Below are 15675 nucleotides of genomic sequence, written 5' to 3'. Positions count from 1 at the left end.
TCCTTTTATAATAAACATCTAAAAGGTAAATGTTTTCTTGAGTTCTGTGAACTGCTCTAGCAAATAAATGGAACCTGAGGAGGGGGTCTTGAGAACCTCCGATCAACAGCAAGTAAGCCAAGTCTTGTTGGCAATTAAGGGGCCCAAGAAAAAGTTGTCTCCTCTACTTCACCGTGACCCCACTGAATCAACTTTCTCCCTACTTTTCTGGGAAATGTTTGTTTGGCCAGTCTAGTCAATGGTAGTTCACTGTTTTGTGCTTTTGCTGAAGCCAACATCAAGGCAAATCAAGGAATCGCCATTGAACACATATTTTAATGACAAGAAAACAAATACTGTTTTTTTAATGTTCACTACATAAAAGTCTACATTTTAAGAAGCTCAAACTTTGCTTTCTTGGGTTGGGTTTCTTTGTTGGTTTTCATTTATTGTCATAAAACCAAATTTCTGTTGAATATTTTTCCTTTTTTTTTCCCCTAAGGCGTCAATAATTCTTCACAATCAGGGTCAAACGGTGCCTTTGAGGTCGTGCTGGATTTATTCTTGTGACCTTCAGGCAGGAAGAGTACACTCTAGAAGAAACAAAATATATTAGTTCTTCAGACTTCACTCAGGTTCAAATTACATATACATAATTTCCTCCAAACTTTGTACAAAAAACTCTTAAGTGTTCCAAGAAGAGTGTAACATGTCACTCCGTTTTTAAATAATTGCTGTTCATCAGTCTTATATTCCATTCTTCTATCTATAAGAAAATTGTGGCTAAGTCAAAGCTTTGAAATTCAGTTAAATGAGGTCATGTGTGCATGGTGGCCATACGGTGGTGTCCCGTGGAATTCTGTTCAGCATTTTTTAAATATCTTCTAAGGAAAAAAGAATTTTCAGATCACAAGAGGAGAAAATCAGAGCATAGGACATTTATTGAATCCAGCCACATTTGTAAATGCCCTTTTCCAAGTCAAGACCATGAAGGAAACTATTGGCTGTAGCAGGAAGTCTAGCTGCCTGGAAGAGAGGCTAACCAAGTTCTAGCGACTCACTGCATGATGGCTGGGCAAGTCTTTTCACGTTCCAGGTCTCCGCATTTACAAAACGGCAAGACTGAACCTGTTGATTTCTCAGATTCAACTATCTTACTCTCCAGTGAGCCCTCAGCTGGTCAGCTACCCAACTGCCATCTGCTTTGCTCATCTCACCATCTTCCATCACCATCAAACCACCTCCTACGTGTATCTCATGACCAACCACTGGCTGTCCCTTCAGCCACTCTTGCTGATGTAGCTCCGTACGGCCCAGAAACGGAGACACGCCAGGCAAGACTCAGAGAGACCAGCCATCGCACTCACCTCAGGGGAGTCAGAGCGAGCCTGTTTCTGCCAAGCCACAGCAGCGAGCACAGCTAGGAAAAACTCCAGCACTGTGCAGATCAGCATCAAAGACAGAGTTCCCTGAAAGGCAGGAGACACAAAATTGGTGAAGCTTGGTCAGCAGAAGCTTCCGTGCCTCGTTGGGAGGTAACTGCAAAGATGAAAACCCCCTCAACCATCAGAGGATGCAGAAAGGATGCCATTAGGAAGAGAACAGGCTTATTCCAAGCCTGCTGGCTCATTGCAGTCCCTTTGTTCATTTATTCCCTTGAGGGGAAGAGGAGGGAGGGGCAATAACTAAATCAGCTAGCCCACTTGTTGCCCACCGTTCTGAGACAGAGCTAAGTCCGATTACTGTTCACTCAGCGGGGGAGCAGAGATGAGTAAGGACACCCGGCACCGAGAAGCACCAGCTCCCAGTCCAGCCCCACTCTTCCTGCTTAGTAGCTGTGTGTGCCTGAACCAGCCTCTACTTCTCTAGCTTCTGTTTCCTCATTTATCAGATGGACATAATGATATTTCCTTCTCAGAGGGCTGTGAGAATCAATGAGGCTTTGGCTGTGCAAGCGCTTTATAAAATTCAGTAGCAACACCCCCTTCTCTGTATCTGACCCCCTTTGGATGGACTTCCTTTGCCTTTCTTGATGGCAGCAAGAATTAGAACAATCAAGCCAGGAAACTGCCATAGCTGCTAACAACCCAAACCAACTCGAAAAAGATACCACACCAAGAGGCTAAGCTCTACCATTTCTGTCCTGAGGTATTGTTCACGCAGAACTGGTCATTTGATAGAACAGGAGAAAAAGAAGTGATTGCACAAACCTCTAGTTTACTTACACACCGCCAAAAAGGGTGTGCAACTTGCTTACATTTCCTAGAAATGGACCCAGCAAGTAAGCTCAACCTAACCCCTTCTGTTTATGATGTAAAGTTGTCCCATCATGAATTCATACATTATCCACGCAAGTCCCTCCCAAGCTTCTCTGTGGAATTTTTTCCCACAGTAGAATTGGCTCTGCCATGTGTTGGTTCATATCGATTACTACCAACTTCATTTGCATATGCTTTTCCTTGTTATAATATAATTAACCTGGGAAGATGCAGCTTCGCGTAAAGAGTGGTTTACAAGCCAGAGCTTGGCCGGCTCTGCTGTTATCTGACTGAACAGCAACTATGTCCTTGACTTAACTCACTTTTATGATTGTGAGACAATAAATATTCTGCAGCCTCTTTATTCTTGTAACTTGTTTTCTTTTTTCTCAATGTGTTTCTGACAATACACGTGCTGCTTAATGTTCCAACTTAAGACTGTTATTTCTGTTAACCAAACTTCATTGCTTTTCTTTCTCCAGTAATGACAATCATTATCAATTTTCATTTTTCTCCATCTTCTTATATTACTATTTGATAAATCCCACCTGTGTAAGTTGTAACAAAAACAACAATGATGTTGCCTTTTCATCTCATCAATGCTACCCATCACTGTGGTCACTGGAAAGAGGAGATGTCCTCACCTTCAGGCTCCATCCTCCCTCCTCACCACTCCTCAGCGCAGTGCCTGTATCTGCTCAGCCCAAGGACCCGCCACCACACATACATCCTTGGTCTCCTTATTGGCATTTCCTGATCACTTGGGTCTTTCTGCTATTTTTGCTTTTCTTAATTCGCTACTCCATGTACCAAGATTTATAGCTTGAAAATCTCACATTTTGTGCCTCTAACAATGGAATCAATTTGATTAACAAAAACTCTATCAACAATTATTAATGTTAGTTTTTCATCATCAACTTTATCTGATCTTTACTCTTCCATTCCCCCTGTAGTCTAGCTTCTTTATCTCAGTCACATAGTCCTTTCACCTTTACATACCCCTGGCCTTCCTTTAGATGCTGAAATCAGAAAAAGAAAAATCAGGGAGTTTTTCAAAAGGAGAGACAACAAGAAGACAAGATTTTCAGAAGCCTCATAATTTCATTGGAACATCCCATTTAAAAATACTTACAGCCAGAACAGATTCAGCCAAGTAGCAGTCCTTAATAGTCTCGTGGAAATTTAATGGATAAAAATGATGATATGTTAATTCTTCTCTGGGTAAGTCACACAACCGAAAGGCAGGACCCAAAGCAGCCAGTTTGACAGAGAGGAGGATGAAACCCGCTAGAGCAGATAGAGAACTCAGAATGTTTGCAACCAGGGTGCTCTGAGCCTGGAAGAAAAATGCCGGGTAAGAATCACCCCTAATGAGCAACACGTCTCTTAACCTTTTTGCTAGTTCATTGCAAAAGTTTATTTATTTATTTTTATCTGTGTCCCTCAGGAGGTCTAAACCTGTATGTCTCTCCAAAGCCTGGAAACATCTCTGAACCTAGAAGGTAAATCTTGGCTAAGCAAATAAATAAATGAAATCTTTCCCCCTAGGCAGGGCTTCCATAGGATCGCAGAGAATATTGCTTTCCTAAATTCTTTGTCCTGGACTGACACTAGGGCTGTATAAGGCTGACTGCAAAGTCCCCAAGAGGCAGAGTGACCAAAGGTAGATGTGGTGTTTCACTCCCCCAGCTCACTTGGAAACTCCTTGTGGAAGCAATGGCCACATACAGGAGGCAGATGAAGCAAGTCACTCCTCCTTGCACAAGGCCACCGTTCAATGCGTGAGCACTCATGCGCGTGCGCGCGCACACACACACACACACACACACACACACACACACAATCCTGAGATGAGCATAGGGACAGAGTTCCAGTCTCAGGTGGGCCCTGGAGTCTGGCCAGGCTCTGGTTGGACACACCCAGGGCCACATGTGGATGCCTGTAGACAGAGACCTAGAGCCGGACCCAAGGATGGCATAATATGTGAGCGGCCGCATAGGGTACAAGAAAAATTGGGAGGAAACCGATCACGGTAGTAGCTTTGCCTCTGACCCCCTCAGTTTTCTCAAGTGCTCAGTTCCTCAGTTTCATTTCCCACTCGGGGTCTCATTTCTACATTTACGAAGTGAGGGGAGTGAACAAAACTGATCTCAGAAATGTCTTCTCTGCTACCTCAACTCGCAGAAGGAGAAGCTGAGCTAGGACCATTCTGAAAGCTCTATTTATAGGTCGGTGTGGTCCAGGGCACGCCCAGTCGCCATCAATTAGAATATTACTTAATCCCACTTAGGGTGCTCTTCTTCTAGGAACTCAGCAGTGGGAGTTTGGGGGCACAGTAGATGAGAGGCAGGACATTTTTCTCTTCCAAAGCCCGGTGTGTCAGGAGAATGACTAAAGTACACGCTTCTGTGCCTCCTGATAGCCAGCAACAGTCATGATTTCTGGAGTGCATATTTCTTAGAATAATACACCTAGTAAATAATTAGGTTTGTTTTGTGACAGAACTATTCTTCAATCTCAAAAAGGGCTGATACAATGTGTGACCACAGTAGAACTCACTGCAAGACAGATGGCTCGGGTAACCCTGAGCCAACTGTATTCCTCACCCTGTATCCTTGAACTTGTTGTCGTAATCATTGAGGTGCTGTTTTTCTCTAGTAAGAGCCCCACATGCTCCTCCCCGAAAATCTAGAAACATTATACTCGTATTGTGTTGTCCATACAGCTGTCATCAGCCACGTGGGATACTTATATTTAAAGTAAACTTAAGTAACATTTAAAATTCAGTTCCTTGATTGCACTAGTCGCATTTCAAGTTTTCAATAGCCACATGGGACTGCTGTGCTGGACGGCTACTGCATTCCCACCATCTCGGAAAGCTCTATCGGACAGCATGCCCTGGTAATTATGAGTCTGGGTGGGGATTCTCAGTAATCATCTCTAAATCCTGATGAAAGAGAGAGAAACGTGGGCATCATCCTGAGCACTCTCTCTAACTTCTTCCTGACTTTGGGAGATTTTTGTAACCAGAGCTTCCAAATTGGGTTTCTGGGCTACTATGTCATAAGGCAGTCTCACGCCTGACCCTGAACATCAAGCTACTTGAGGGAAGTAGGATTGAGTGAACACTTGGTGAATCTTTACAGATTAGAAAATTTCTCTCCTCCCTGCCACTTTAATTCTGATTTTCTCTGGAAAAAGTTAAAGGGAGGTAAAGTAGTTTTCTCAGTCAATACAAATGATTAATGACAACTTTTAGGATGCAAGAGTTCATGCTCAAATCCAGCAGAAAAGTGTTGGCTTTCCGATTAGGTAGATAAAAGAATTAGTGATCGTTTTCCACAAGAACCGACATTTTGACTGGGTTTCCTCAAGGGTTTTGACAGATGGACTTAAACAGTGAATCCACAACAAAGAGACCTCTTTATAATACCGGCAGCTTCTTTATCATTGAAGATCTAAATTTAAAGGCCAGTTACCACCAAAAAAGTATTCTGAGGAGGGAGATTTTTTACAAAATTGATTTCTGGGCACTGGTCTAGGATATAATACAATATCTTGAATGCAGACTGTGCTTTAGGGAGCAGCAGATGGAGTGATGGGCACTGGACAGGAATACAGATGAGCCAGGCTCAACTCCTAACTGCCAAGTATCTTCTCTGAAACTCAGCTGCCAGCGCTACAAAGTGGAGAGAGTGACTCTGAAGTGCTCTCCCTAAATTTCGTTCTGAGCCGCTGAGTGGTGGCTTACGACTCTCTTACTTACCAACCGCTTAGTTGACTTTTTCTCTGTGATGACTGACAGAGATCCAGAGAGGATAAACTACCCAGAAAGGAGAGAAAACAGGTCAGCTTCTATGTACAGATGAATCTACATTGTTATCATCACAGTGCTTATGGAAAACTCCCATGGAAAAAAAATCCCCGGGGAACCAATGAACAACCCAACTAAATGGACAGATACATCCCTTTTGCCTACAGATTATCAGAAAAGGCAGATATGAGTACTAAACTATTCCAGTAAACACAACGAGGGCTTTAAAAGCCAGGAAAGAGGAGACTTTTCGAATGAGAGAATAAAGTTTTAAAGAATTATTTAGAGAAACACATGAATGCAATGGTTTGGGAAAAGAAAAGAATGGGGGAAGACAGCAGATATGGGACGGCAGAGACATACACTTTAAGTTGGTGGTTCCCAAGGCTAGAGTAGAATGATAATTAAGAGCATTGGAAGGATCATGCTGGATGTCAGAGAACCTTTAAGGCTGTGATCAGAAAATGAAAGATACTACATTCACTCTCCAGAGTATTCATGATCTAATACATTTGGGATAGCTAAGTAACAGAAAATCCTCTGACAATGGAAAAAAAAGGGGACAAGCTTTTTTTTTTTATAGTTCCAGTGGTCCCAGCATTAAGCAATTTATGTCTAAATAAGTCCTGGGTCTTAAAAATTGGATGTGATGTCTGTCCAAATGTGGGCTGTGCTTAGTGACTTGCTCCCAAAGAGCGGAGTATGGAGAGAGTTGGGAGGAAAGAAACTATGCAGTGGAGAAACCTGGCGAACACTGCCTCAGCCACATGACCAAGCTCAACTTCATCAGTAACAAAGCATGTTGATAGCATGCCCTTGATATGACAGTGAACCTCTGTCACCTGCTACCTAAAAATCCATTACCCTGGTCTAAACGTGAAAAAAACATCAGAGGAACCAAAATATAGGAACAGTCTACAAAAATCCTGGAAAACGCTACTCACAATTAGCAACATCGCCAAGGATAAGGAAAGTCTGAGAAAGTCCAGGGGAAGCCGAAGGAGGCCTAACGACTACATCTACTGTAGTATCTTTGGTGGGCTCTTGGGACAGAAAAAGACCTTTGGAAAAAATATGTGAAATTCAAATCAAGTGTTGACTTTAGTTCATAAAAGAAGAAAAGTGAATCAAAGACATAGGGGGACTTTCTGAATGCATCAGGCAGAGAAACGAGGGCACGGAAGGCAAATGATGGCCACTGAGTTGTGGGAAGTTGGTAGAAAAACCGTGAAACATAAGCTTGATTGTGAAAACAGTTCATCCACATCAGCCTGGAAGAAAGCTGTTCTTGACATCACAGACTTGAAGCTGCTTCAGAGGAATTCCCAGGCCACCACTAAAACACAGACACCCGCTCAGTGTGTTCTGGGTCCCACACAAAACAGCAAAAAAAAAAAAGGTGTCTTCAAAGTGCTCCTTCCTCCGTGACCCCACGGGCGTGTGTGGGCGTCCCTGTATGTGTCTGCTTGTCTTTCACTGGTGCTCATTTCACTGGACAGAAGGCTCTCCTCAGTGTTATCCTACCTTATGGATTTTTGCCTAAACCTGGAGAGAAGTCTTTAGCCTCATCACAGCTCAAGCTAATGAGGTGAAAAGTAAGATGATCTACAAAAGAAATGTTTATTTGAGCCAGCTAAGAAATAGATTTGAAATCAGGTGGCTTCTGCCCTCTCACCCCATTCCGTTCTTCCTGGGCTACCCACATAGGAGGACAAGTTCTACTGTTGAGCCCCTGCCCCTGGCAGACAGAAGCATAGCAAGGTGACAGGTGAGGAGCCTGCGTTATTGCATCTTCCTCCCAACCCCATCCCATCTTGGCCTCCTAAGGAGCTCTACTCACACACAAGGCTCCTATGAATGGGTAAGCAGCTTTCAACAGGGTGGAAAACACTTGGGTAAAATACTGAGCGAAGGGAGAAGAGGCCAATATGATTCCCAAACTCAACACCATCACCCCGCACATGATCTGGACAGTCTGTTGGAAGAAGAAGGGAGATGGAGGGTTAAAATCAGCATTTGTGAAGACAGGGCTTCCTCATCTCTCCCCTGGTGTTCCTGCTGTGTCGCAGCGAGGACACGGACATGGTGAAAGCTCTGGGATGAGAACTATGAGAACACATTTTGGAGGAGATGCTGTTGGACCACCTGGCAAGCGCTCAGCAAGCCTTCACGCACTTCTGCCTTGTTAGCTCTTGTCTGCTCGTGACCCTTGCTCGTAGCTCATGACAGGTATGAATCTCTGTCTTGCCTGCCTCCCTGATTTGCATTGCTACTAACTCTCTTTCTACCTCTTAAGGGAACAGGGGGCCACCTGGAAGCCCTCACACTCTCTTGAGCACTAGCAGTGTGGAGCCCCTTCTCACGCATCCCTGCTGGACCTGGCACAGAGCCTGGCCTCCTCCTCAACTTCTTAGCGTCCCTTCAGCTGAGGATCCTGAAGCTCTGTTTTCAGAGGAAGAGTTTTCCTCCTTGACGTCCATCTCAGAATTCACAGCTCTATTAACCAAGCAGCTTTCTAAACCTCACATCGTATCAGCATCGCAGGAACTCACGTGAGTATAGACTTGAGGCAAGGCAGTCAGTCCTACCAGCTTCTTCAAATTGGTCAAGTGGAGTGCCTCACCTCACAGCATATGAGAACAGAGCCAATTCTAGGAAACAGAGCTCTGTGTTTTCCTCCCAGTTCTGGAAACATTATTTTTTATTCTTTTTTAAATTGTGCTATAGTCAGTTTACAATCTTGTGTCAATTTCTGGTGTACAGCATAATGATTCAGTCATACATCTACATACATATATTTGTTTTCATATTCTTTTCATTATAGGTTACTACAAGATATTGAGTATAGTTCCCTGTGCTATACAGTAGAAACTTATTGCTTATCTATTTTATATATAATAGTTAGTATCTGCAGATCCCAAACTCCTAATTTAACCCCTCCCACCTCCTGTCCCTCTGGTAACCATAAGTTTATTTTCATGTCTGTGAGTCTGTTTCTGTTTTGTAAATAAGTTCATTTGTGTCATATTTTTAGATTCCATGTTCTTTCCTCCCACCTCCCCTCATTTAGTAGAGCTTCTTTAATAAATCATGCATGAGTGAAGAGAAACAAACAGAAGGTATGGGAAAAAGAGGCAAAGGAAATTTATATTTCTTATAGTTTCCAGTGAGGGAAAAATTCCCTTCAAAAAAATCAGTCAGATTATTAAGCATGCAACTGGTGAACACATAGGAAAAAAAGGTACATAAAACATGTAATTGTTTACCACCATTACTTTTGTAAAAAAAATAGATGTACAACTTTTAGTATGCCAATTATACCCCAAGTGGTCCTTAAAAAATGAAAATGTAGAGAAGTAATCTACTGCAAAAATACAGAAACAACGAAAACTTAATTGTCAATATTCAGAATAGGGGAAAAACATTTTTAATATCATCTTATGTGGAAAAAGTCTGGGAAAGTTTCAAATGGCTCTCCAAGTGGTCTCCATCAGCTTGGAGTCCCCCTGGCAAAACTTAAAAAAGTCTCCACACTCACAAGGGGTCTCCAGTCTCAAGACATGCCTAGTTTGTTCCCTGTGCCCAACCCCTGCCATCGATCCCACTGCAACATATTCTGAACTGGGCTTACCCCAAGAACTTTGATCTCTGCCTTTAGACATTTCTCCAGGCTAGCCTGCCTCTGGGTGGTGGGTTTGAGTTTCTCTGCTGAGGGGAAGTAGATGCCACTTGGTGTGAGAACTACAACGCTCTCATTGGTCACGGGTTGTGGTATCATGCTGGTGCTGCCAGTGCTGGAAGAGAAAATGAAATACAGCTTTTAAAAAGTACAGAGCTGCCAAGCCTGGCTCCCTGAACCGTGAGTCTGTATCTGACCGTGGGTCCAGACTTGACCTGTCCTCTAGGGAAGAAAACGGGTCTTACGGAGCTGTGAGAACCACAAAACCTTGGTTTCAGGAGTATTTTTCCACATTGTTTGGCACTGTCCTATCATTATAGACAATAAACATGTCATAGGGAAGTAGCAGAATGAATCTTGAGAGGTCTCAAAGTTCAGAGGCAAATGATCACACAAAACTTGCAAAATGTAGAAATCTCTTTTTCCTAGTCCCACTGCGTCGTTCTCAGCCCACGGACTGCTCAGTTTGCACATGAAGAGGCAAGAGCTATGCTCCCACTAATCACGTGGCACTAGGCAAGGGACTCAAGGAGACCATGCAGTTAGAAAACAGCAGAAGCAGTTAAAACCAGATACCCCTCCCCTTTGTCCATTCTATTTCCAAAATACTCTAGTGTTCCTTAACTTCTCTCAAGGAGATTCAAGTCAAAGATCCCCTCTAATGGAATCACAGCAGGGGAGTGGTGAATTGGAGAAGGTCTCTTAGCTTTGCCTACCTGTGCCTATGGCCCGGACTGCTGGCTCCAGCTCTCAGAAACTCCCGGGAGACTGTAACTGCCCTACGGTCCTGTAGAATTTCCTACTTATCTTCAGCTAAAGTCACCAGCCCTTCCTTACCGCAGTGTTTACAGCTACACAGGATGTGATAGTTGGGAGTGTGTAGATTTGTGAAAAGTATCTTCACTTCCTTTTTTTTTTTATTCCTAAACTCTTAATGTCTTTAGAAAAGTCACAAATAGAACCAACTAATGTTTTAGAGAATATGGGAGTCACGGAGCTGTGTGTGTGAACTGCCAGCCCCAAACTTACTAGCTCCGTATCATCAGACAAGTCTGTGATCTCTGAGCCTCCGTTTTCTAATCTGTTAAATAAGGGAACAATACCAACAATGAAGATTTGTTATAAAGATTAGAGAAAATGTTTATAGAAGGTCTATCCTGCTTCCAAGGAGCATCCAATAATATGTAATACTAGTAATACTGATAGTACAGGTAATTATTGATAATTAATAATGTTTAGTAATACATAGCTAACCATAGTAATAATGACTATGTTGCTTCCCAGGAGTATTTGATAAAATATAGCTAACACTAGTAATAATACAACTTAAAAAATTCTTCTTTTGCTGTTTATATATATTTTCCTTTTTCCAGTTCCTCAGACTCTGGACAGACTGAAGCAGCCTGACAGCACTCATTGCCTGATTGTTGCCTGCCACAGAGTCATCTTCTGTGTCTGGCCTGTCTTTCTCTAACAGTAGATCTCCACCCTACAGAAAGGCTGGACACCCATAAGGAAGAGATGAAACTGGACAGATGCATAGATGGAGAAGATTCTGCAGGACCTGCACAAATTCGACAAACTAACTTATACTTGGGATAGTTCTGTGAAACAGAGGGTTCCTGTGCCTCTCTGAGTCCCCAGATGGGTGTCCTTTGGAAGTTGGTTTTGATGTACTGGGCAACAGCACCAGAGCCAGGGCCAGCGCAGCAGCTGAACAGTCTGATTCCACACCCTTCCTTCCTTTCCTCGGAGGAACGCCAGGAAGCACCCAGGAACAAGGCTGGAGCTGTCACTGTCACCTCAGGGGGCAGTGAGTTCTGCACTTAACGCCATGCATTAAGTCTTCCGGTAAAAAAAAAAGGAGTTAAGATCGGCTTAGTTCTCAGGATCAGAATGACACAGATTACTAAACGCGAAAAAGTGTATAATGTTGAAGTTCCAAACCCCTCATGCAAAGCTCTGCACTGGTCATGTTTTTTTCCCTTCCCTTTTTTAACTATGAGTGAAAACTTAAACGCTGGTGTAATTTTTTGACCCTGTATTTACACAGAGGTAAAATTCTTCATGTATAATCTATTTGCATAGAAATGTGGAACATCTTTTTTTTTTAATTAACTTTTTGTTGCCTTAGCCTGGTTCTTTAGAAAACAGAGATCAAGACAGGGATTTAGCACTGATATTTTAGTTGGAAGAACATAAGAAGTGTATAAATTATAAGTGTACACTCAATGAACGATTGCAAAGTGAACACACCTGTGTTCCTCCCTCCCAGATCAAAAATTAGAAAAGTGCCACAAAGGAGTGAGGTGCCTGAGCTCCAGCAAGAGTGTGACCCTCCTCCTCTTGATGGTCAACCCCGTTTGGCTAAACTGAAGACGTCCACCCAAAAGATGAATGCAAGTTAGAGCTTGGTTCTGGTGAAGCTGTATCTGGTACCTGAGAAGGATTAGAGCAAGCTGTTTTGATCTTTTTCACTGGGGGAAAATAACCACACTTTGCTGAAATTGACAAAAAATAATTGGGGGTGAACCACAAGGAACTTTCAGAATTGCTTCCCCTGCCTGAATGTATGTACCTATTGGACATGAAAAATTAAAATGTCTAATATCAGCAGCCTTACACAGCTAATCAAAGTCAGTAAAGTTCCTGGAAATCACATGAGCAGTAGCAACCCCAACAAATCTGTAAGCAAAAAAATTGTTGACTTTAAAGATTCTCTAAAAGGAAGTCAAATGCATTGTCCATTTTGTTAAAATCATATCTCAAATTTAGATGTTGATTAATCTGTTTTTCTCCATGCACTAGCCAATCAAAAGAAAATGACTTCGTATATCTTTCCTGTGTTTATCACATAGCAAATTATAAATATAAACCAAGGGACATATTTTAGTTAATTCAAAAATATAAATATTTTTGCCCTGAAATTTGAATAGCATTGTCTTATTGTGTTTCTGATGCTTGTGTTGTGGGAAAACAAAAATTTCCAGCATGGATTAAAACTATCTGGATATTACTCAATAAAGGCGTTGGAAAATATCATAATTTAAAAATAAAATAACAACTGAAATGAGTGTCTTTTATGAGTTGGTTCTTATGGAATCTAAATAAGGTGGCTTAAAAAATCAGCATATGAAAATTGTTACACTTGAACTTTATGGTTGAAGATTTTAAATTATCAGGTAGGTGTTGATTCAATTAAATTACATATGTCAACACCCTTAAATACATTTTAAATATTGGAAACTGAAATAAAAATATAAATACCTATGTTTACAAATACCTTTTTAAAACTGAAGTTCAATTCTTGCAATCATACTAGAACCAGGCTTATTTTCCCACTGTAAAACTAGAAAACTGGAAAAAAAATTAAATAGCTGCTTTCAGACATTGTACAGTAGTCAGTGTAGGGCTTTCAACAATGAGAAGATGGAAACAAACATGACTATAACAATTGCTCTGGCTTTCTGCATAAGGAACTTTCTAGACCACAGTCAGGGAGATGGATCCCTGCTGATCTTACCAAATTGAGAAGACAGAAATCAGTTTGAGGGAGGTGAGGCAGCTAGAATTAGTAGGTGGCAAACCATAAAGGACGTAGCTATGCAGGGAATAGAGTTCCTGAAAACTGCAAGAGAGTTCCCTTAAATTTGTTGAATACTAAGCTGTACCTTTACAGGTTGAAATTCCAAAAGTCCAGTCAAACAATAAACAGGTAGTTGGGTAGTTACAAGCTGAATGCTGACCAAGACACACAGAGGTGAGAGACACTCAAGTTCTGATCAGTTGGAATGCAGAGTCTTCCACACATACTCAGAGTATAGAATAAAGACCCCCAGAAAGGTTATTATGCTTTAATAATAAATCCAAACTAGCCCAGAGTAATAACAACTCTAAACCTTCCCTAGAAAGGCTTTTTAAAAGCCTCAAAACTTCAAACTTGTCTTCACGTTTAACTGCCTGTCAGAACAATACTCTTTGAAAAAAGAAAATTTGAACAGTCACATAAAAATGACAATATCCAGCACCTGATCAAGAATTACTATACATGCCAAAAAGCAGAAAAATAACAATAACCAATAACTAGGAGAAATCAAGTCAATCAACAAAAGCAGATCTATAAATTACTGTGAAGTTTAGAACGACATGATGTGAAATGCAGGCAGTCTTTTTTAAAAGCTTCTTAGAATCGTATTATCTTGCTCTAATAGCCTAGATTGTTTCTATGATTTTTTTGTGACTAAAAATGTACCACTCTTAGGTCGCTTATATAAATATGAACATGAAAAGATTTATGCATGTAAAAATTTTGACAAAAGGAAGGCATTCTGAGGCCATTTTAAATCAACCCAAAGCAATGTATCAGCAAATATGAGTGTAGGGTATTTTTATAAAATCCAAGAGATAGTAAATGATCAAGTGATCTAGGATTTTATAGGGCTTAGTATGAGCTTTAACTTTTATTCTGAATTAGACAGGAAGCCATTAGAGGATTTTGCCCAGTATTGTACTACCTGAAGAGTTTCATTTTAATTTCTTTAGGTACTAAAAACTTCAGGGATTGATCCAATTCCAGTTACATCTTGACTCAGAGACTCAAAGGACATCATTAGAAATGAATTTTTCACTAAAAACTTCTCAGTTCTGCTCTCCTCTGTAAGCATTTATCTTTTTTATTTTTTACATTTTTTATTGAGTTATAGTCATTTTACAATGTTGTGTCAAATTCTAGTGTAGAGCAGAATTTTTCAGTTATACATGAACCTACATATATTCATTGTCACATTTTTTTTTCGCTGTGAGCTACCACAAGATCTTGTATATATTTCCCTGTGCTATATAGTATAATTTTGTTTATCTATTCTGAATATGCCTGTCAGTATCTACAAATTTTGAAATCCCAGTCTGTCCCTTCTTACCCCCTGCCCTCTTGGCAACCACAAGTTTGTATTCTATGTCTATGAGTCTGTTTCTGTTTTGTATTTATGTTCATTTTTTTTTTAGACTCCACATATGAGTGATCTCATATGGTATTTTTCTTTCTCTTTCTGGCTTACTTCACTTAGAATGACATTCTTCAGGGACATCCATGTTGCTGCAAATGGCGTTATGTTGTCATTTTTAACGGCTGCATAGTATTCCATTGTATACATAAGCATTTTTGTCTTTGATGGGATTCATATAGCAGCATGATGGCTACTAATAGCAGAAGATTTACATCCTCATAGCTCCAGGCCCAGTGGGAAAGAGAAAATAAGAAGACACTTTCCTGCTCAATGAAGCAAAAAAATGCCAGGATTAGCTTTGATTAGAAATGTGTCAGCCATTCATACAATTGATGTTTTTATTTGGTCACAAGACTGTCACAGAACCAGTCACTCAGGTTGGATTGATCTAATTCTGCCATTGTCCAGATCTAGGAGAGGTTAAGGTTAAAGTCAGCTCTAAACTTGTATGTGAGTTGGGAGTAAAGGAATAGTAGTTTCTTAGAAGAAATTCAGGCCATGATTATCAGAACAAATGGGAATAAATGCCATGTATCAAAAGTTGTAAAATGTAAATGAAATATTGAAGAAAAAATATAAATGAGAGAAGTAGCATATTCCCTTATTCAAAAATATCAACACATAAAAAATAATTGTAAGACTGTGATTGGTACAAGAATAGATAAATATGTTTTCACTGTATGGTGAAATAGGCATAAAATGAACAAATAACTTACAGAAGAAGAAACATGACAAAAACTCTGTTACAATTAATAAAGCACTCAATTGAAATGGCTTAAACTATAAAAATTATTTACTAAAAATCAGTTAAAAGAAGCTTCAAGAGACAGCCTCTCAACCATGAAATCAAAGAGCCATCTTATTTCTATTTCTCATTATTTCTGTTTATTTGACTTTTTCTTAAAGCTTGTTCCTTTATAAAGGCACACAAGTGCCAGT

General features: G+C 40.7%; 1 protein-coding gene across 2 annotated transcripts; it reads right to left on the bottom strand.

Annotated features, from left to right (window-relative positions):
* Positions 1-295: 295 nt before the first annotated feature.
* Positions 296-10601, bottom strand: LOC105070082 (membrane-spanning 4-domains subfamily A member 6A). Of its 2 annotated transcripts, XM_010956364.3 has the most exons (7): positions 10447-10601; positions 9683-9845; positions 7892-8026; positions 6004-6060; positions 3370-3573; positions 1347-1448; positions 296-572 (listed from the first exon to the last, which is right to left on the bottom strand). In XM_010956364.3, the coding sequence occupies exons 2-7, from the start codon at positions 9827-9829 to the stop codon at positions 477-479; spliced, it is 741 nt and encodes a 246-aa protein (XP_010954666.1). In that variant the 5' UTR covers positions 9830-9845; positions 10447-10601; the 3' UTR covers positions 296-476. The 2 variants fall into 2 exon arrangements, with proteins under 2 accessions (XP_010954666.1, XP_074228063.1); XM_074371962.1 differs by lacking the exons at positions 6004-6060; positions 7892-8026.
* Positions 10602-15675: the final 5074 nt, after the last annotated feature.

This window comes from Camelus bactrianus, chromosome 10, assembly GCF_048773025.1.
Source record: "Camelus bactrianus isolate YW-2024 breed Bactrian camel chromosome 10, ASM4877302v1, whole genome shotgun sequence".
NCBI classification, from domain to species: Eukaryota; Metazoa; Chordata; class Mammalia; order Artiodactyla; family Camelidae; genus Camelus; species Camelus bactrianus.
This window is presented reverse-complemented; position numbering and strand designations above follow the sequence as displayed.